Source organism: Cucumis melo, chromosome 2, assembly GCF_025177605.1.
Source record: "Cucumis melo cultivar AY chromosome 2, USDA_Cmelo_AY_1.0, whole genome shotgun sequence".
Classification (NCBI taxonomy): domain Eukaryota; kingdom Viridiplantae; phylum Streptophyta; class Magnoliopsida; order Cucurbitales; family Cucurbitaceae; genus Cucumis; species Cucumis melo.
This window is the reverse complement of record NC_066858.1, coordinates 18,436,317-18,459,611: the sequence shown is the minus strand read 5'-3', so window position 1 is coordinate 18,459,611 and position 23,295 is coordinate 18,436,317. Positions and strand designations below refer to the sequence as shown.

The following is a 23,295-nucleotide window of genomic DNA, read 5'->3' as shown; positions in this document are numbered from 1 at the left end:
TTGAGAGTAAACCACTGGTCTTATTCCTATCAATAAGCTAACTATTATATGCATATAATGAATAATGAGTAAAGGTAACCATGTAAAAAAGGCCTGCATGGCAAAGTGAAGCTGGTCAATGCATAAAAGATGTGTACTGTGCTTAGCGGAGCAACTGAAAATGAATTGGGATATTCTCCAAGGGATGTTGTTGATTGAAAGGCCATCACTGTAGTCCATGTATGGGAATGGTTCAAGTCTGTTTATGAAAATGATTTTTATATGTGATTGTATTCCCCAAAAGGTTTTCAAAACTATAACTCACTAAGTATTTGACCTACGTGTTAAGTTTTCCTCCCCTAGGGTATTAGGCATTGAGATCGGGTGAAGAAAGCAAGGCGAGCAAGCAAGGAGTTTAAGTTTAGGAGCTATTGGAGATGTTCTTTTTTTTTTTTTTTTTTTTTTTTTTTGAATTCTTGTATGTGAAGTGTATTGTTGGAATGCATGATTTAAAGTTTTAATTAAGAGAAGTATTGTTATTCTTTGCTACTTCTGTTATGTTATCTCGTATTGCATAATAGTTTAAAATTAAGTGTTAAGTTTACAGATTTAAGTGGAGCATTCTGGCATTTAGCATTAGAGGTGTCAGAGTTGCTCAAGTTGGGTCTTGTTCCGCATAGTTGAGTAAAGGACGCGTGTGGGTTGGGACGTGACATATAAGTAAGAAGGAGAGACGAATCAAAAGGGAAAGAAGAACTAAAGAGTGTTAAAAATCAAGATCCACAAAAAGAGAAAAATTAAGAAGAAGAGATTCGAGAAAGAGAAAGAAATGTGTGGAGCTAGATAAGAAATCCTTAGAAAAATTTTCGAGTCAGACTTGACTCAAAGACCACTTTTCATAGTGTATCCAAAGACAACAATTCCATTCGAGCTCAAATCGAGGTTCATGCATGTCTTGCCGATTCTTAAAGGAATCTTTGGAGAAGATTCACATAAACACCTAAAGGACTTCCAAATGGTGTGTGACGGAACAACTTAAGAGAGGAGATCTATGGCATAGCATAAGAAAGGAGATCTATTGCATCAAACAAGCCGTAGGAGAGTCTTTCTTCGAATATTGGGAGCGGTGCAAAGAGTTATGTGGAAGCTTTCCACATCATCAAATCTCCGACCAATACCGCATCCAATATTTCTACTTTGGTTTTGATTGCCTTCGACCAGAGTACAATTGGTGCGGTGCTCGATGGAGCTCTTGTCGACAAGACTCTACCAGAAGCTAATGATTTGATATCAACCATGACGGAAAACTCCCAAAACATAGGGACTAGAGCATCTAACACATACTACTTTTCAAGTTCAAAAAAGGTAAATGAATTAAGATCTCAACTTTCTAATTTGATTACTCTTGCGATGCATATGACTAAAAGAGTAAACCAACAAGTTATTGTTTTTCGAGCTTGTGGAGTTTTTGGGCACTCATCCGACAAATGCCCCGAGATTATTAAGAAAGTCAATGTAATTGGAGGCTTCTTAAGGAAATATAATCCCCATAGCAACATGTACAGTTCCAAATGGAGAGACCATCCTCATTTGAGATGGAGAAGTCAAGGAAATCAAAACATTAGGCCTTCCAATCCACCTTCTTCTTCTTCTTTAGCTATTTCATTCTATAGACTAATACTATCAAGATAAGGTAAAGCTTGTTGAATACAAACAAGCATTGTTTTAAATTTGATCAAAATTCTAAAATTTCTTTAAATTTTTCCCCACATGTAAAAGACTTGGCAGAAGAAGAAAGACCATGATTCTTATAATCTTTTTCAATGCGAGGAAGAGGAGTTTTATCAAATCTATAAATATAGTTTAAGTTTAGTTCATATCAACTTTTAAATTATGCTTCTAGGACGTTTAAACCGATACAAAATGAAATGCCTAAGAATCTATTAGATAGAAGATTGAAAGTTGTTGATGAATTGTAAATATATTTTTACCATCTAAAGAAGTCAATAATCCAATGCTTTGTTGTATAAACTAAAAAGAAAGCTTTGTAAGTATCACTAACAAAAATATTTGGGTATACAACTACCAAGTGGAAAAAGTGATCCTATAAGTAAAATTCTAGGAACAAATTAGAGAAATTCCAATACCTCAAAACTATAGCTTAATTTTAATTATACCTGAAATTATGAAAGACTTCATTTTGACCATGGAAGTATAAAGACTTCCCTTGAAAACAACTATGTGGACGATTTTTGTTGTTAAATTCATGATCTAAAAAAGTTTTATATGCTTGTGGGTTATTGTTTAAATGATCTAACAAATCCAAACACACTCACAATAAATAAATTTAGTGATTATGGTTGACAAAATATGAAGTAAATGAACATAACAAAAAGTTAGAAATAATAAAGTTAGAAATGTGTAGGAATTGAAAGAAAGAAGACCATAACATATATAGTCTCAAATGTGTTATGTGTCTACTTTTCTATAGTGTGATTTTTCACATAATCAAATAAAAAGGATCAACTTTTAAAAGTCTGAGTATAATTAAACAAATCAACTGCATAATTGAAAGTAATTTAATAACTTAACCATAAAATGCTGAATTATTATAGTGTACACTAGAACTAAAGAATATATATATGGCTGTGGTTTGTCCCTTTGTTTCACTGTCATTAGTCAAAAAAGGGATCAGTTTTCAGCCATTAAACTAATTGAAGTGAAGTTTTTCTGTCGTAGGTATCCCATACGCTTGGCTATAATTTTCTTTTGAGAACACCAAAATATATTACCTTCAACTTTATAAATATATTCTCTTATATAAAGATGAACCATCCCATTGCTTCCACGTAGAGCCTACTGAGAAGGTGACATGATGAGTGGACATAAGTACCTTTGAGGTACAACATTGTTTATATATAAGAGCTGTCAATAAATCTGACTGAATTTAATATTCCTTCAACTGTTTGTGACAATATTATCCTTCATTTACGAGATAAGTATGAATGTAAATGAGTGATGTTATTATTGTTTTATTTTGTTGGGGCCAATAACCTAATCCTTTAGGTTGTATTGAATTAAAGATCTTACACTTTCACGAATAAATCGATTTAGATACTTTGTTTGTAATTTGTATCTATTTACGATCAATTATATTAAAACAATAAAAAATTACAGTAAAATATTTTTTTTTAAAACATCTTGAAAAATATTTATACTATATATAACAATTTTTTGAAAAAGGAAAAATCTCACGGGCTAACAATATGAAATACCTAAAGTACTCTAACACACGATTAATCGGACCACACACGTCGAGTAATTTTCTTTTGAACAATTGTGTAGTTCATTTTAAACGACAAGGGAAAAAAGCTTCCAATTTAAACGATCGCATAAAAAACTCTAAACGATATGAAAAAACTTCAGACGTAAATGATCGTGTGTATAATCTAAACAATATTCGTCGGATCCACAGACACGATCGTTTACTATAACTACACGATCGTTTAAGATATATTATAAGGATAGATGATCGTGCAGTGAAATAATATACTTTAAACGATCATGTTACGATGAGCGGTCGTGTATATAGAGGCATCGGTTGCCACGAGCATTTCGTTTAAGACTTCTAATATTAAATATTTCAACATGTTGTCTATATATTCCCTATGTAAATGGTGTCACCATTAAACTTTATATTTCTAATATATTTATGTCTTTTGTTCATAACCCATATCAAGCATAGAGGGTTTATGGTACCAATTGAATTTATCATTTTTATTTTCTTTAAAACTTATTTTATTTATTTGTTCATTGGTTTCTTAATTAAAGAAATTTAGTTTCTTTAGATCTTCTCTAAATGATTGAATACCACTTTCATTTATTAAAACATTGATTGATTGATTGCTTAGACCTCTCACTTTTAAGGCTTAAAATTCTAAACTTACTATCAATTTCTTTAAGGATCTTATCTTTTTGGGTTTTAAGTTTCACATTTTCTGAAGGATGAAACAAAATTGGAACATCTTGTAATTTTTGAGGTTTTATTAGGTCTTCTATTCTATAGTCAATTGTTCAGATATACAATGGAGTATTATGTTAGAATAAATTGTTTTGAACATGAATATCCTTTTATTTCTTTGTTCATAAGAGCTTTATGCTTATCTAACTTTTTTATTAATTGAAAAAGTTTCATAGTAACAATTTCATTATAAAAAAATTTTAATTTGACATTTACCATGGGAGGATAGTCGACTCTTATTTCTCCTTTTTGTAGTGTCTTCCAAATTTCTTTTTCTTCGATTTCGAATCGAAGAAAGATAATCAAAATCTTTCTTTTGATTGAACCATTTAATAAAAGATAAATGTTTTTAAAGTATTTTAAGAATTTTAAAACAATCTATTATAAACTGCTTTCACTCTTTCTTAGAATAATTTTTGAAGAAAGCTGTTATGTATTTCTTTATTTTATTTTCACATAAGTTCCTTATGAAGGCCTCTTTATTTAGCTTTAATTCAGATATGATTTGATTACATTGAATATATGTTTGAGTAGGAAACTCTAGATGGTCTTCTTCGTATTGAATATTTGGTATATTATGATCTCATTTTCTATAATTGACTCTAAAACAGCCCGATCTGTTTGGATCATGCTGTACCTTTGTTCAAATACTAGATTTACTTGGTCTTTAATTTATGAATCTCTCAAAACTCATGTTCTCTTTGATAACAGGAAATCTAGGTTATTCACTTTTAAATTTAATTTCTACTCTCCCATCTGGAAATTCAATAATATGGAAGAGTTTCTTTTTCTTTGGAGGGTAAAAGCGTTTTCTAACACCTGTTGAGGAGAACTATTATGTACCAATATCTAGACGATCAGTTGTTTATCCCAGATATATAGAGATAGACCACTATCACTAATAGAGATCATTTAAATTTGGTATAAGATCATTTAGATTGGGTACAAGATCGTTTAGATAAGTAAAAAATCGTTTAGATTAGGTACAAAAATTTCTTAGATTAGGTACAAGATTGTTTAGACTCGATGCAAGGGTACATGATTGTTTAGATGGGTACAAAATTGTTTAGATGGGTACAAGATCGTTTAGACTGGATATAAAATCGTTTAAACTGTATACAAAATCGTTCTAATCGTTTTTCATGTGTGTGACCGAGGAGTATTTTTGTTATTTCATGTTGTGGGTTTGTAGGCTTTTTCTTTTTTAAAATTGTTTTATACGGTGTAAATATTTTCGTATTTTGTTATATTTTTTAGAAAACCTCTTAATTTATTTTAATAAATATTCAAATAATCAATTTTTGGATGTGATGAGTATAATAAAATTATTTAATTTAAATAAGATTTGAATTAAATAATTGGAATGAGCATTAATTAGTTAATTAATTAAATTGAATTTAATTCAAATAATTAGATATTTGGTTTGAATGAAATTCAAATTGAAAGATTTTGTAGGAGATAATTAAATAATTAATTTTAAAATGTGTGCAAAAGGTTTTGGAGCAAAATTAGGAGTAACTATAGAGTTTTATAAATAGAGCTCTTGGGAGCCTTTCCTAGAAATCTCTCTACACATTCTACACATTCTCTATAGTACTCTTCCAAGAAAAATTCTCTCAATTTTGTTAGAAAAAGTCCATGAAAATTCATCAGCCCAATTTCCTATAATCCTTAACAAAAGTCATAGCAACAGATATCTGGTAGAATTCAAGAAGGCGACAACTAGTTTCAAGAGAAGTTTTTGCTACAATTGTGGATCGACAATGGTGTGATGCTTAACATTTTCTTAATTGTTTGTATTTTTAATTGTTTCAAAATTCAAAGAACATATCACACGCTTCCCCATGGAAGTTGGTATCATCTTAGTGGTTGATGCTTCAAAGCGACACTGATTGAGTATATCTCATAAGTATATATTTAGTATATAGGTTCATGGAGGCTTGAACTATCTGAACTTTATGATTCTTATATATATATATATATATATATATATATATATATATATATAATTAAAACTTCCTCCTAGTTCTCTTTAAACTTAGATTTGAGTTCTATTGTTTACATTTTTTTAGATTATTTTTATTAAACTATAAAGCCTTCCATTAACAAGGTTTTAGAAATGATCAAATTGGGACTTTGTGGATGAATTGTGGTAGCTTAATTGTGTTAGTCACACTTCTCCAATGGATAAAGTGTAAAGATGAGAATAAGGCAATTTAAAGAGTTGGAAAATAGATAGGTGGGAAACGATTTGTAAAAGTAGAGTGACCTTTTTTTTCTTTTTCTTTTTCTTTTTCTTTTTCTTTTTTTTTTTTTTTTTTGTGTTGATTGGGTTTTATTTGTTTGGAAGACCGAAATTGAGTTATTTTAGTATAGAATGGCCTCGTCCTTTGTCTACATTTGGCCACATTAGCTGTTTGTTTAATTTTTTTTTTTTTATATATTTTTTCCATTTCTGTCTTTTAGAAACTAAATTGAAATTTGTTTTTATTTTTTTTCAGTTGACTCAATCTTAATGACTTTTTTTTTTTCATCTCAATCTCACTACCAGAATAAAAAAATATTATTTATTTGCTTAAATGGTGAACTTAGAGAACAATTAGTAAAAACTCTTGGGATATTAGAAACATAAAAGTTAAAACATCTTATAAACGTATGTTGGATTTATTGACATTATTTGGAAATAACACAAAATAACATAGAATTGAATGATAGTTTAGCTAAAACAAATATGATTTAAAATAGTTATGATCACTTTTTTTGCACTCGATGTTTTGTACTAGACATTTTATTTATTTTTGTGTGGACTTAGTTGACTAATTTTATTATAAACAGTTTTTATACATAGAAAAAATATTTAAATAAAAATGTTTTCTTAACTACTTTTATAATTAATTCAAGCAAACCCCCATTTGGAGGGGGCCGAGTTTAACACTGTGGGATTATATTATATTAATCCTAACCCCCGTTTGGATGTAGGGTTATGAAAACCCTAGTTTTTGGGTTTCCATAATACCTTGTTTTGCTCCTCAAACCCTTTCACTCTCTCATGTGTAGCCTACTGATTTGTCTCCCTCACCATTCTCCTTCAACCTGTGTTCACCAATCTCCTTCAACCCGTGTTGTCTATCAATCCCTTTTTCCCTTCCATGACTGTTTTCTTCTTTCTTCTTCTTTCTTCTTCTTCTCCCTCTTTCCCTTCGATTCCGATTTCTCTTCCTTTTGGTTTAGACTTATTTTGAGGAAGTTTGTCAAAAAAATTTACCCCTCCCATCGAAAAAATCCCCTTTCAATCACGCTTTTCCATCTCTACATCTCTCTCACTCCCCGAAACTCGAAAGCTTTTATTGAAGGCTTGGCTGAAAGGTCTTGCCTCCAAAACGTTTCGTTTATGGTTTGTGGGTTTCGTCGACCGACGGGGAATATTTCTTGCCTCCAAAATCTTCACTTTCATGTTTGATCAGTATTCTCTATCGACATGCAAGTTCGGGTTTAGCCTATCGGATGTCCCCTTGTTGGTCCACTTGCTGATTTACCTTTCGATGTTTCCTTTGTCGATTGGTGTTTCCCTTCACTCATTTCGGATCGATGCTACACGCTACATCGTTTTGTGGCAATCGGTGAGGCTCGAGCATGGTAGGGAGGCAACTTTTTGGTCGTTTTCTTTTTTGTTTTCAAAGCCGATGTTGTGTGTATGTTGTTCCTTCTATCATTTGGTTCCATTGCCTTCATTTCTGTCCAATGGTTCTTTGTAAATTTTTTTGCTTTAATCATTCTTGTTTGGCGCTGTGATGATTATAATTTTTGTCTGATTCTCTATGAAGTATGAATTCATTCTGCCCTCTGATCGTTATTTCCCTTGACTGTCATTATGTACTTTCTATCATGTTTTGTTCATTTCTTCACTGATTGCTATTATAGGGAAAAATTGTGGCCACCTAAATATTTTCCTTGCAAATTGTTTTGTCTTTTCAATCTTTTTTACAATCTTTCTTTCTCTACTAAATAGGGTAGCTTCCAATGGTTAGAGTTTGACCACATATGTGACTTTTTATGCTTTTACCCTATTAGTTGCAGAAATTTCCTGATTTTTTTTGTGTGGTCATTAAGGCATCATAACTTCCCTCATCCCTATATATTCACCTTTCCTCTTCTGTTTTAGCACTTGCATTTTTGGAATCTATTGCGGCCTTATTCTGTCCTTTGCTTGTTTCTCTTTGGTAGGTAATTTTTTTGTTTCCATATTCTTATTATTGTCCATCTGTTTCTACCCTATCATTGTATGTATAATCCATGTTCTTTGTTTCTTCACTATGTTGTTTCTATATTATTACGAACCTACCATGACTTTGTGCATGCCTTCTCTAGTATATATGCTCGATGATAATATTAGTGTACCTTACCTATGTTCAAATCTATTAAGTAATGTTTCAACCATTATGAACCTCGTCTTAATGTCGTTAAATGCTTTTACTTCCCTCCACTCATTTTGTTGGTTGTCTTGCGTATCCTCTATACCTTATAATTTGTTTCTTCATTTTCTTTGTTCTTTGTTTTTTTTCTTCTAATTGATGTTTCCACTACTATGAAATTTGGTTCAAATTTTTAAACTAATTTCCTTATTTAATGGTACCATCCCAATGTATTGAATTTCACTACTATGACTCACATTAGTCTAACAAATATTCAACGATCAAATTTTTTCCATTATTCACTACTACCTTTTAAAAAACAATCATGCCCCTAAGTGCTGAATTCGGTTAAATGAAACGCAATAAAAGTTATGACTTTACATTAAAATTAGAATGTCACTTTTGAAAAGTTAAATGATGCCCTCAAGTGTTTAAAAATTGAAATTAAGAACATTTGAAACATACTATAGTTCCAATTTGACCACATTCTAGGTTTTTTCTATTGTGGCCATAAGTTGCGAAAAAAATTAAAATTCGAAGATTAGAAACATACTATAGTTTCAATTGTACCACATTTTTTTATAATTTTTTTCGCATTACGAAACATAATTCTAAAATTATAGTAACATTTCCAAATTTCACCGCTAATTTGTTTTAAAACACTTTTTAATGCAATTTACGTTTGAGCGATATGCGATAACTATTTTTCTTTGTCTGTAGAACTGTTTATCCGAACTTGATGCTAACTAAGGTATTTTTTTAACATGTATATCAACTTTCTAATAACACACGTATGTAATCATTGTTAGGAAATTTGTTACATTCAAATGGATTAACAAAGCCTTGTTGCAATCCTAACTGCATTCACAATTTCCCAATGTCAGCTATTGCTAACATTGAAGGCACTCACACTACAACAAATAATGCCATTGATAGCCTTTGAACATAGCCTTTCTAAAATTTGGCTATCAAATCTCACCCCAAGAGAAAAGGCGGAACATTAAAAAATTGAAATTTAGGGCGCGCCCAAAATTTCGGAATTATCTGCTTAATGCTACCCTCTCACCCTTTCTTCAGCTAGCAAAACCCTTCATAATTTTTCTTTCATTCTCTTGTTCTCCTTTCTTCATCTCTTTACACATAAAACCTAATTAAATGTGCTGCTTTAGATTCAACGCTTCTCCCAAATCGCAATTTTTAGCACTTGAAACCCATTCTTTTTCTCTTAGATCCCAACCTTCACTATTAATTTTGATTGTTAAAGTTACAACTTGTTGAATCCACCATGGAATCTGCACTACTCTTTTTTATGGTAGGCCTCAACCCTTCCTCCCTCACGAGCGAAACCAGCCCAAGCTCTTGCTTTCCTTTCATCTTTCAGATTCTGCACAAATTGATTACGAAGAGGTGCCTATCACCATTGATCAAGAGATTGATTACGAAAGAGGTGTCTGCCGTATTCATGAGTCAAACAAAAGTCGGGAATTTCCCCGTCGGACCAAGAGATTTTTGAAAAGAAATATAGAGCGCAAAAAAAAAAAAAAAAAAAGAAAGGAAGTGAGAGTCTAGAGGACGGAAGAAAAAGTCAAAAGTAAATCCATCAGCATCAATCTTGGTGATTGTACGATTGTTCATTGTTTGGCGTCGAAGTTTAGAAGAGAGATGGAACCTAAATCTGCTTCTCCTCCATGGGTTTGGAGGCAACAAAATTCGGCAATGGAACAAGTTCGTATCTTCATTGATTTGTTTCTTCAATGTATACATTCTTGACCTGACTTTCTTTGACAATTTCTGAACAAGTTTTTTTTTTTTAGTTCCTAAAACCCACTAACTTTTTTTATTTGTAGGTTTTTGCTTCTCTTGCCTCCAATCATTTGGTTAAGGTCCATAAGGTAATAGATTTTAAGACTTGATTGTTTATACTAGTAAATTATTTAAACTAACAATTTGTAGTTCTAAGTCTTTATGCAATTCGCTTTGCTTTATGGAAGTGTTGACTGTTGAAAGACTTGGTAAAATTTTAGATCCGAAAACTTTTTTACTGCTTTTGTATTTTATGTTGGTTTTGTTATAGTATCTATAGATCTTTTGTTGAAGATGTATGTTTTATGTAGATTTTTTAGATGATAAAAATCTTTGTTGCTTGTCTGTAGCTAATTTGCTGACTAGTTGGGAGTTATTTGATTATGTTTCATGTCTTTTGTTGTTTGATGCTCTGCAAATCCTGAAAAGAATTGGTTTGACTTTATTTTTCTATTGCTAGAAAACCTAACATCTTGAGATCTGGGAACTTGTAAGAAGGTTTAGACTTTTATGCATAGACTACAGTTTTAATTCTTAATCTTTTATACATGTATTAAAAGCAAATTGGCTATGGAGATTTTACTGTTGTTGATTGTAGATAAGATTTTCAAGTACAATATTCTAAAGAATGAACCTACATATAATTTGAACTTGATATATATTTTGGTCAATATTGGTTTTGTTATAGGATTTGTAGATCTGTAGATCTATTGTTGAAGATGTATGTTTTATGAAGTTTTATAGATGGTAAGAATCTATGTTGCTTTCCTGTATTGTATTTGAAACTAACGTTATACGTTGCGCTTGGTTATTTCTTAGAGCAGTATCCTCCACCCTCATTTCTAATTTATTGACCTAGTTGAGAATTATTTGATTATGTTTCTTGTCTTTTGTTGGGTCTAACTATCTTCTTTGCTATTCTATGAAGCTCTAGCAAAAATTGTTGTCTCTACCTGCTCTTTAGTGGATAACTACTATTTTTACATTGTATATTACATAATAGTTTTTTCTGCAGTTTTGTCTAATTATAATTTATATACCTCATCGGGTTTGCCATTGGTCTCTATTATATATTGGTCCTTAAATTGTTAAGTTGATTTATTTTGTTCATTGAATTGAATTTTTATGTTGGATTTTGTTTCTTGAATTTTCAATTGAAATATTTTGCTTCATCCTTTAAATTAAAATTATATTTTGCTTCATCCTGTTTGTTTTTCTTTCTTTTAGACAGAGAGAAACAATCTAAGGACTAAAAATTGAGTTATATATTTTTTTCGTTATGGATGGATTTGGATGCATGTGTTTGATGATGATGATGATTAACTAGGAGGTAAAAGTTTAGTTTTAACATTATTTTGTTGTTGGTGTTTCTTTTTCAGGTGGTGGTGATGAAGTATGGAGGAGCAATTGTTCAAAGAGAGAGACGTGCACTGTTAAGAAAAGAAAAACAAGTTGGTTCAATTTCAGACATCTCTCATTCCCTCTTTTGAACCACAACAACCTTAAAAACTCTAAAACAATGGACAAACTAATATGCTATAATCATTCCTCGTTTTATACTCCCAAATTATTTTTCACTAATCCTTTTCATCATCTCCCAAATTACGTCCATAGACAAATCCAACAAATGACATCAAGATGGAACATGGAGAGGCAAGATTCACTCAATGCTACACTAGTTACTGGTGTGCAAAATTACAGGTTTGGCTTTGTTGTTATTGTTGTTTGTGGGGTTTGTTCTTTCTTTGCTTATCTGTTCCATGTGGACAGGATTTTTGTTTCTACTTGGAATGTGGCTGGTAAATCTCCACCTAACTGTTTGAATCTTGAAGACTGGCTTCATGCTTCCCCTCCAATCGATATCTATGTTCTCGTGTATTTACTAATATCTTATATGCAATCTTTCTGGTTATGTCTGATTACAAAAGTTTGGAAATAGTAAAGGAGAAGCTTAATGTTGTTTACTTTTTAACAAAATTTTCTTCCATATTGTATATGTGGTTTCATTGTATAAATCTCATTTTGTAGAGAAAAAGTAGTTTTGATTCATCTTCGGTCACAATGGTTGCACTATGGACTAAAGCACACAAAAGGAAGGATGGACAACTGGTGAATTCACAAGTTGCCAAGACACTTGTATGTCTTCTTTGAAATTTGTGTTCTTGTTCTTAGACTTGATTATTGTTGTAACCTTGTTGAATCTTGCTGGTATCTTTGATTCATATGTTGTTGGGTCTTTCTGTGTGTAGAAATGAAAGCACTTATGTTATCTTATTTAAAGAAACAGGTATTTCTTTTTTTTCTTTTACTAACTTCGATTCTTTTTTTTCTTGTAGTAGTTAATTATATTTTTGGTTTCATATGAGATTATCATAGACTGAACTAAGTGAGGAACTTTCAAATGCTGCAAGTGTGCTTAAGCGACTAAATATTCCTCCAACTTGTCCAATGCCTTCTCCATCGGTAAATTTATTTGTAATAGGATGAAAATTGTTTATGATATCATTATCTTCTTATTCTAGTATCTCATATTTGTTTTTTGACAGAGTATCAACAACGACAGTCAAACTAAGTGCAAGTTATTAGATTGGTATGGCTCGGGAGAGATTGTTGCTGAAGGAAAATGGTCTTCTAATGATCCAACTGCTCTAGTTCATCATGTTCCTATTGGTCCACATGCGATTAGAGTATGGGTTGATGTAGCAAAGAAACCGAATGCATATTTGTGGAGGCCAACATGAGAAATGACATGTATTGAAGAAGCTTTGGGAAATATAGTTGCATGGCCATCTGATAAAGTGATCATTAGTATGTTGTCTAATTCTAATATTTTTTGTCTACATTTGTTAAAGATTTTCTATACTTGTTTAATTAATATATGTTTTATACATTTATGTAGGTGAATGAAATGGAGTCGTCTTAATCAGAGGACTAAAGATTGTACACTTATGACGAACTTTACTTGTAGACTTATGATGAACTTTGTTTGTATTTTGAAGGTTAATTTGTGTGGTTGATACATTATTTACTAATGTGTATTTTGATTGTTAATGTGTATGGTTGGTACATTTAGAATGACTACATTATTTGGTAATTTTAATACATTACGAATGGTTTTATAGATTTTTGAAAACGATTAAATAGCATTATTATAACTTTATTATAGCTGGAAATACTATTTTATAACTCAATATTATAACTACAAATACTATATTATAGTTGAAAATTATAGCCATAAATACTATACTATAGTGTCGAAAAAGGTTATTATAGCTGAAAATTATAGTTATAAACAATATACTATAGCATCGAGAAAATGCTATTATAGCTGAAAATTATAGTTATAAATATTATACTATAACATCGAGAAAAAGCTATTATAATTGAAAATTTTCGTTATAAATACTATACTATAGTGTCGAAAAGGGTTATTACATCTTAAAGATAGCACATTATGTAAGCTATATAAACTTATTATAGCTCCAATGAAAAACGCTATCAAATGTTTTTATAGCAACATATATAAGCTATATTTTCAAATTCTACGATAGCACTAATTATAGCTTCGAAAAAACGCTATAAAAAGCCTCAGGCTTTTAATAACATGGGCTGTTAGGACTTTCGAAAAAGGCTATAAAAAGTCTATTATAACGTTTTTCGTTAGCTATCGTTTATGTTATTTCTTGTCGTGTCATGAACGAAAATAAGCGATTGCCACATACACTGTACGATACTAGGCATAGAATTAGGTAACTTCTGTGCTTTTGCATGATACACAAGTCTGGTTTAATGCGTCGCCAAAGCACTTGAATGGATAGGCAGACATTTGCTATTCTATGTCATTTACTACGGACTATTGTTGGTCTTTCATCGACAGATATTGTCGATGTTGAGGAAATGGTTGTCATGTTCTTGCATGTCCTTGCACATGACGTGAAGAACCAAGTTATAATTTATAATAGTTTGTTTAAATATGTAGAATTGTCTTGGGGCATTGGACATGACATATATAAAGGTGAACGTGCCGCAAACTGATAGCCCTACGTACAGATCGCATAAGAGGCAAATTGCCACTAATGTCATCAGTGTCTGTGACACAAAAGGGGATTTTGTATATGTACTGGCGATTGGAAAGGATACGCAACAGATGCACGCATTCTTCGGGATGCTCTTGCACGACCAAACGGACAACAAGTGCCAAAGAATATTTGCAATTTCTAAACTGACCATGTCGTTTAACAATTCCTAATTGACCATGCATAAATCGTTGGTTTTCATAGCAAGATTTTACTATCTATACTATGCGGGTTATCCAAACACAAAGGGATTTCTTGCCCCATACAGAGGCCAGAGGTACCACTTGCAAGACTGGCGTGGCGTTGGAAATACACCAACCAGTGCGAAAGAATACTTCAACATGAAACACTCATTCGCAAGAAATGTCATTGTACTCATGTTTGGTCTTTTGAAGGGTTGCTGGGCAATACTTCGTGGAAAGTCATACTATCCCCTCAAAGTGCAGTGTCGTACCATCCTAGCATGTTGCCCACTGCATAATTTGATTAACAGAGAAATGACGAATGGCGAAGATTTATACGACATAAACGAGGAAGACTCGGCATATGCGACGACCACTACAGGTGACAACATTCAGTACATTGAGACCACAAACGAGTGGACTCAGTGGCAGGATGAATTATCTAAAGCGATGTTCATCGAATGGCAGTTGCGTAAAGTACAGCTAAAACCATTTGAAATTAGAACCCCTGTGTTGTATGACAATTTAAATTTCCTCTACTCTTTAATTTGAATGTCGAATGTATGTGTGCATGATTTATAGGAATGAAAAAAATATACATTAGAATGATATACACTGAAGTTATTTTGTCCTTTATTGTGTCTTTACTGTTATAATTCCACACTACTTACATATTTCATGTATTTGTTATTGTTAGTATGGCAAGCTCGTCTTGTGCCCCCAAATATGTATGGACAAATGATGAGGATGCCACTCTAGTTGAGTATTTGATGGAGTTGGTATCACGGGTGGATGGAAGTTGGACAACGGGACATTTCGACCAGGCCACCTGGCCCAATTTATCCGAATGATGGCTGCAAAGTTGCCTGGATGTCTGCTCAAGCCACTACTATAATAGAATATCGAATAAAGACACTGAAGCGAACCTTTCAAGCTATCGCATAAATGCATGGGCCATCGTGTAGTTGGTTCTAGTGGAATGATGAGGCGAAGTGCATCATTGTCAAGAAAGACTTGTTCGACAAGAAGGTTAAGGTAAGGAAACTAATAAAAATGTAACAATACTTTTGAAGTGTACTTTGATTAATCATTTTTTGTATAGTCGTTTCAAGTGCTCATGTTTCTTATGCAGACACATCCTATAGCAAAGGGTCTCCTTAAAAAACTATTTATCTATTTCGATGAACTTGCATATGTGTTTGGGAGGGATAAGGCGATGGGTCGCTTTGTAAAGATGTTGTCGATGTCGAGTCCAATGACCCTAGCAGGTACGAAAGGTTTCAAACGTCTGATAGAAATGATATGAACTTCCCCAACATGTACAACTAGGAGTTTGACGTGTCCTAGGATGATGTACACGCTTCATGCCCTAGTTGAGCATCCGACAGTAGGACCAGATTGAGTGGATCAAAGTGAAGAAGGAGAGGGCAAAGGATGGGTGAGATTGAGATGATACATGAGGCGTTGGAGTGTGCGAATGACTAGTTGAGGATGATTGTCGACTGGCCTTTGTGTGCACTTCAAAGTGATACCACAGTTCGCTAGAATGTCCTACGTCAGTTGCGGACGATGCCCGAACTAGGTAGGTTGGATAAGGCGCGCTGCTCGTAGAGCCTCTTTTGTAGTTTGGACGACATGCGTGGTTTCATTGAGATGACTGATGAGGAGAGGGTGGACTATTGCACAGTCCTCTTACGAGATTTTCCTTGACTGTTTTTATACTTCCACCGACTTACTTTATTTTTCTCAATTTGGTTCGTATTTGATTTGTACTATTCTTCATAATTTTAATTTATGAATCTGTTTTAATATGTATTCTTTTATGATTTGTATATGATTTGTACTAATTTATGAAACCGTTCTTCATAATATTCTAGTATCGAAATCCGATTTAAGAAGTGTTGGTTGAAATCATTACAATTTGTACCGTGTGTATGTAACATTTCTAAAAAATTGGTGTTAAGTGCTACGTAGTAACTAATTGAAGCACGTTAAATATGGCCTGTTAGAATTAGTGGGTTTAGCCCATTGGGAGATTTTCCCTAAATATTCTTTCCTTTTTTTTTTATCTCTTTGTACTTTTCTATTTATTCCCTCTTGTACCTATTGTATTATTATCAGAAAATAATAAAAAGAAAAATATCGTGGTTTTTCTTCTGGTACTTAGGTTTCCATGTAAATTTGTGTATTCTTTATCTCTAGTTTCAATATGGTATCAGAGCGGGACATTGAACAAACCTTAAACAACACAACTAGTGATGGAAATCAAATAAAAAGGACAACCGCCAGTTTTCACACCATCGTCGCTGTTGCCGTCGATGTTTGAATCAATGCTACAATGGAAGAATGGCTCATCTGCATTCAGAAAACATTAGAATCATAATTCTGCACAATTTCTCGTCGTCCGCACTATAAGAAATCAGCCACGTGCCTCCCACACGCCACTGCTGAAAGTCCATGCGCCGTCACTGGAGCTACACACGTCAGTCCATCCTGTTCAGACGTTGTCGATCGACCTAACTATGCCACCCTCATATTCATCTACGGCCTGTAGTATCTCACACGTGCCGATTAATATGCTGCCACCTAGTTTCGGTCCGCCACCACCACTTCTGCAGTGAAATTTGTATGCCCTACCACCCACTGGTCTTAGTTATCATCTTGATGTTAGAACCCTCGAATTCCCTCAATATTTGAAGTTGGTGAACCTTGGGCACATTCCAACCCTAACGTGTGAGCTTCCTCTTCTTTGAGAATAGCTCGATAGCAACAGAAAGAGCTTCAACAATAGATTGCAGTAATTGTGGCTACCCTAGGGACGACATTCAACACTGTACCGATGTATTCTGAGAATAGTAACCTTGTTCCCTACTTTATTTTCTTCCTATGTGAATGCTAGTCCGACCACACTTGAAACTATTGTCCAATCAGGTATACCTTAGTCCTTCAGTCTCATTAGTATTGATGATAAGAATCCTTAGATCTTGGACGCTGGTGCCATAAATCATTTAACTGATTCCTCTGACCACTTTATGTGCTACATTTCGTGTGCTGAAAATGAGAAGATAAGGATTGCTGATGGCTCATTGGCTCCCATTGTCGGGAAAGGGCAGATTTCTCTTTTTAACAGGCTCTCATTACACAATGTGTTGCATGTGCCACAAATTTCATATAATCTTCTGTCAATTAGCTAGATTACTCGTGAATTAAACTACAAAGCAACAATTTTACCTAATTCTGTTTCTTTTCCGGATCTGAGCTCAGGGAGGATGATTGGCACTACCCGACACAATAGAGGTATTACTTGCTTGATGATGATGCCTCCTTTAGTAGCATTTCTAGGATAAGTCTTTTAACTTTCTACTTTTCCACTTCTAAAAAAGATCTTTATGTTGTGGCATTTTTACTTAGGCCATCCTAACTTTAAATATATGAAATACCTATTTCCTCATCTCTTTACTAAAGTTGATGTTTCTTCCTTAGCTTGTGATATGTGAATAAAAGTTAAATAACATCGAGTCTCGTTTCCCTCAGAACCCTATAAACTAAATTGACCTATTACTCTTATCCATAGTGATGTTTGAAGACCATCCAAGGTCACTACCTCCTCCAAGAAACGATGGTTTGTGACCTTTATTGATGACCATTCTTGTCTTACTTGGGTTTTCCTGATCTCTAAAAAATCTGAAATGACCTTCACATTCTGTGACTTTTATCACACTATAGAAACGTAATTTAATACAAAGATTGCAATCACGTAGAGTGTTAATGGTCGTGAGTTTCAAAACTACTCTCTTAATGAGTTCTTATCATCTAAAGGAATTGTTCACCAAAGTTCCTATGCTTATACCCCTCAACAAAATGGGGTTGCCAAACGAAAAAATCGTCACCTTTTAGAAGTTTTATGTTCCTTTACGTTGTCAACTTCTCTCCCTTCCTATCTCTAGGGTGATGTCGTGCATCTCATCGATCACATGCCCTCTTGTGTCCTTCACTTTTAGACACTGTTAGATTGCCTCAAAGAATCATATCCCTCATACGCGTCTCATACCTGATGTTCCCCTTCGAGTGTTCAGATGCGTTGCCTATGTTCATAGCCATGGTCCTAACCAAACTAAATTCACTTTTAGTGCTCAGGCTTGCGTGTTTATTGGGTATCCTCTACACCAATGAGGCTATAAATGCTTCCACCCATCTTTACATAAGTACTTCGTTACCATGGATGTCATCTTTATTGAAGATCGTCCATTTTTTTCTGTTAGCCTACTTTAGGGGAAGAGTGTGAGTGAAGAGTTTAACTATATGCTTTCTCTTATAGTCTACTTGTCCTACAGTGGTTACCTTACCTGACCCTAGTTCTCACGGTACAGTCCTACTCACAAATCAAGTTCTTTGGAAAACCTACTATATAAGGAATCTCAGAAAGGGAGTTGAGTCTCCTGTTATTCAGACGGCTCCCGTTTAGGATTTTGAACCATTAAGAGATCAAGGTATGACTTATCTATTAACTCACATAGTAATAACAGAATGAGTGAGAATGACAGGTCTGAGACGAATTCAACTCACTTACTGTAACGACCCAACCTTCCGGACTAAGCTGAGGTCACTACTAAATACCAAAACTCGACCATACAACATAAAATTTAAAACGGACCGATTACGATTCATTAAAAACGTTAGAAACATTACAAAAGACAGTTTCGGGCCCTATTTAAATCAATCATAAAAGTCTCAAATAAAAACTCAAGTCATCAGTTCAAAATCACAAATCAAATATTCTAACAAAAATACATAGCGGAAGCAATAAGAAAACCAGACGCGTCCATATGGCCTTCACGCGTCCTTCCTGCCTCTCGTCGGTCTGCCCCTCGCTGTGCCCTTACCTGAAAAGTTTAAGAAGAGAAAAGGGTGAGTATAAACATACCCAGTAAGGGACCCACTACTGGGTCCGTTAGGGAACAACAGTTAACTTCCTATTCAGGGGTACCCTACTTAACAGTCTAGTGGTTCCGTAGAACGCACATATCAGTCTAGTGGTTCCGTAGAACGCACATATCAGTCTAGTGCTCCCGAAGGATGCACATATCAGTCTAGTGCTCCCGAAGGATGCACACATCAGTCTAGTGCTCCCGAAGGATGCACACATCAGTCTAGTGCTCCCGAAGGATGCACATATCAGTCTAGTGCTATCGAAGGATGCACATACCAGTAAGGCACACTACCCCATAGATGAAGCTAACCGTTACCCCTCAGTCCATACTAAACCGTCTACAACAGTCATACCCCCTCAACACTCATATTACAATCTCACCCTAGGCTTTGCCAGTCAGCTAGTACAGATTTAAACAACTACATCCTCAGTTGCCATACGCGTAACCGTAACTTCAAGGTCCATCGACATGCAATTCCAATCTACCACGTAACCCGTTAACATAACCACACTATACCGGACATCTAGCATCGGGGTCTACTAGCAAGAAACCCCCTTATACCCGATAGCGCACAAGTTACCACTAGCGATCGGATTTCTCTTACATCAGACAAGAATATAATAACAATGCTTAAAAGTCAACACACATATATTTATTCGGTACAATTACCAACGTGTAATCCCCTGTGGACTACTACGTTTCCAGCCTCACTCCGAGGTCCAATAGTAGAAGAACCCTTACCTGAAACTTGGTTATGCCCCTCGATCGAGTCCACGCTCAACGGATCCACCTAAACGAAGACACGAAGGTTTTTAATCGATAATACTAGTAGAATTCATTTTAAATGGTCCTAAGCAACATCCGTTGACTTACCCAAGGAGAAGAAAGCTATCTCCAACCAAGCCTGCCGCAGAACCCGAGAACTTAAACGTCAATTCCTTAATACCTTCAAGGGATGAAAGATAGGACCAAAGCTTATTCCAATATTCAACTCGAATCGGATATGGCAACATTAGGGAATTCATCAAAAACAATCCTTACCGAAGACTCACCGTGACCCGAAGTGGAGGAAGGAAGGCTTAGGTGGCTCGGCTCGGCTCGGCTTGGCCTCGACTCACGGTTCGGCTCACTCTCGGCTCGGCTCGGCTTGGCCTCGGCTCACAGCTCGGCTCAACTCGGCTCGGCTCGGCTTGGCCTCGACTCAGCTCGGCTCGGCTCGGCTTGACTCGGCTTGGTCCTCGGCTCGGCTCGACTCGGCTCGGCTTAACTCGGCTTGGTTCTCGACTCGGCTCGCGGCTCAACTCGGTTCGCGGCTCGGCTTAACTCGACTTGGTTCTTGGCTCGGCTCGCGGCTCAACTCGGTTCGCAGCTCGGCTCGCGACTCAACTCGGTTCGCGGCTCGGCTCGCGGCTCAGCTCAAGTCAACTTACGGCTCGGCTCGGCTTGTGGTTCGCGGCTCGGCTGGATCTGCTGGTGGCTCGCGGCTCAGCTGGGTTTGCTTGTGGCTCGGCTGGAAATGGGTCTCGGGTCGGGTCAGCTTGGAACCGGGGCGACCTCAACGACAACTTCGGCGTTCGACGACGGGATGAGTCGCGGCTGGGTGGAATCCGACGACTGGCTCTGTTCTCAAACGGCGGAGGACGACGGCTTGACGACGGACACGGTCGGACGATTTGAAGCCGAGAGGAGATCCGAAATGGCAGGGAGGCCGCAGCGGACGAACGTCGAAGCTGGAAAGCTTCGACGACGTGGACAGAGACGGAGACATGCGCGACGGAAGAAAAAGAAGAGAAAAACGGGCGGCGGCGTGCACGGAGAGGAGATGGTGGACGGCGGCGCTGAACGGAAAGGAGAGGGAGATGGTTGCGGCGCGCGGGGAAGACGAAACGAAGGAAAAGAAAAAAATGGATGGGGGGGCTCGCGCGCGGGTTAGGGTTAAATTTTAAAAAAAAATTATTATTATTATTATTATATATATATATATATATATATATATATAACTTTTAATAATAATAATAAATAGAATATTATTATATATATATATATATATATATATATATATATATATATATTAATTTTTAATTATCATAATTAATAATAAAAATATATAAAATATTATTATATACATATATATATATTAACTTTTAAAAATTAATTAATAATAATAATACTAATAATAATAATAATAATAGAAAATATTAATATTAAATTATATATAAGGATAATAATAAATACTAATAATAATAATAATATAATTACTATTATATTATTATTATATAAATTTACAAATATAAATTCAGAATTTCAGAAATTAATCCAAAATTTAACATTCCCGAAAGATTATATAAAACGAAAAAAAATTTACCTCGAAAGTTCGGGGCGTTACACTTACATACCAACAATAAGGTAGGTGAGAATGACAGTTCCAAAATAGCTATTCTAGAAAATATGTGTAAGAAGGGCAATATTGATGGGATCATTACCGACAGAGTGGATAAGATTGATGAGAACGAGGTTGTTATTAAACATACTGAAAACGAAACTAAGTCAAACCATTTTGAAAATACTAGCAAGTATGGTCCTTCTCTTGATCTTCTTATTACACTGAGAAAATGTACTAGGTCTTGTACAAAGCATTCCATATCTAATTATTTGTAATACAAGAATCTCTTACCATAATTCAAAGCTTTTACTACCAACCTTAACTCTACCACAATACCGAAAAATATTTACATTGCTTTAGAGTGTCCTGAATGGAAGAATGCTATCATGGAGAGATGAGAGCTCTTGAAAAGAATAACACTTGGGAGATTTATGTTTTGCCCAAGGGAAACAAGCCTGTAGGATGCAAATGAGTGTTCACTCTCAAATACAAAGCAAATGAAACACTTGACAGACACAAGGCAAGGTTAGTTGCAAAAGGGTTTACTCAGACCTATGTTATTGATTATTCAGAAACTTTTTCTCTCGTTGCTAAGTTGAATACTGTCAGAGTCCTTGTTGTTGTTGCAAAAAAAGATTGGTCTCTATATCAGTTGGATGTTAAGAATGTTTTTCTAAATGGAGATCTAGTAGAGGAGGTTTACTTGAGCCCTCCACTTGGCTTTGAAGCCCAGTTTGGTCAGCAAGTTTGTAAACTCCAGAAATCCTTATATGGTCTAAAACAGTCACCCAGAGCATAAGTTGACAGATTCACTACCTTTGTCAAGTCCCAAGGGTACAGTTAGGGACACTTTAATTATACTTTATTTACTGAAGTTTTCAAGACAGAGAAGATTGCAGTTCTGATAGTTTATGTGGATCACATTATTTTGTCTGGAATGATCATGCAGAAATCAGTCAATTTAAGTAGAGAATGGGTAATGAGTTTGAAATCAAGGGTTTAGGAAATCTAAAATATTTCCTTGGAATGGAGGTGGCCAGATCTGAAGAAGGCATCTATGTGTCTTAAAGAAAATACACTCTTGATTTGCTAACCGAGACATGTATGTTGGGATGTTGTCCTGCTGACATTCCTATTGAATTCAACTATAAACTAGAAAACTTTGATGATTAAGTTCCAATTGATAAAGAACAATATCAACACTACCTCGTTGTAACCATATTTAGGTGCAAGCACTTCTTCATACATCACTTCACCCAACGCCTATTCTTAGCATCTGTTGCAGCCTTCTTCCTCGCCAGCTTGTCTCATCGTGTCGCTTACTCTAATGCGATAGCACTTAAACTCAAGTGATTCTCTAATCTCGTTTTATCTTCTGTTGCATCCTTCTTTGTAGAGTACCTTTTATAACACCTTGTCCAATGCGACTCTTCTAAATGGGGATCCTCTTCAACAGGACTCCATTTTGGATTCATGCCTCACACCATGCGACACGTTACTGGTGTTCT

The 23,295-nt window shown here is 34.8% G+C and overlaps 1 protein-coding gene and 1 non-coding gene across 32 annotated transcripts; one reads left to right on the top strand and one right to left on the bottom strand.

The window, feature by feature from the left end:
- Window positions 1-1,037: 1,037 nt before the first annotated feature.
- LOC127148336 (small nucleolar RNA R71) lies at window positions 1,038-1,144 on the bottom strand. Its single transcript, XR_007819211.1, has one exon. It is a non-coding gene; the product is annotated as a small nucleolar RNA R71 (small nucleolar RNA).
- Window positions 1,145-6,934: 5,790 nt separating this feature from the next.
- Window positions 6,935-13,348, top strand: LOC103501054 (uncharacterized). 31 transcript variants are annotated; one of them, XR_007819191.1, is made up of 10 exons: window positions 6,935-8,220; window positions 9,222-10,168; window positions 10,260-10,304; window positions 11,595-11,666; window positions 11,830-11,916; window positions 11,986-12,014; window positions 12,244-12,351; window positions 12,552-12,678; window positions 12,762-13,023; window positions 13,115-13,348. XR_007819191.1 is itself a non-coding variant. In XM_051081815.1 (9 exons), the coding sequence occupies exons 1-6, from the start codon at window positions 10,075-10,077 to the stop codon at window positions 12,468-12,470; spliced, it is 381 nt and encodes a 126-aa protein (XP_050937772.1). In that variant the 5' UTR covers window positions 9,222-10,074; the 3' UTR covers window positions 12,471-12,502; window positions 12,592-12,678; window positions 12,762-13,023; window positions 13,115-13,348. The 31 variants fall into 31 exon arrangements, 3 of the variants coding, with proteins under 3 accessions (XP_050937772.1, XP_050937771.1, XP_050937773.1); XR_007819190.1 differs by having other exon boundaries at window positions 11,986-12,090; XR_007819174.1 differs by lacking the exon at window positions 11,986-12,014 and adding an exon at window positions 10,904-10,962.
- Window positions 13,349-23,295: the final 9,947 nt, after the last annotated feature.

Bases quoted from the DNA above. Each gene is read 5' to 3' on its own strand.
- LOC103501054 (XM_051081814.1), top strand. From the start codon at position 10,075: ATGGAACCTAAATCTGCTTCTCCTCCATGGGTTTGGAGGCAACAAAAT. The intron at 10,305-11,594 runs GTAATAGATTTT...TTTCTTTTTCAG, and splicing joins ATTTGGTTAAGGTCCATAAG to GTGGTGGTGATGAAGTATGG. The intron at 11,667-11,829 runs GTTGGTTCAATT...TTACGTCCATAG, and splicing joins TGTTAAGAAAAGAAAAACAA to ACAAATCCAACAAATGACAT.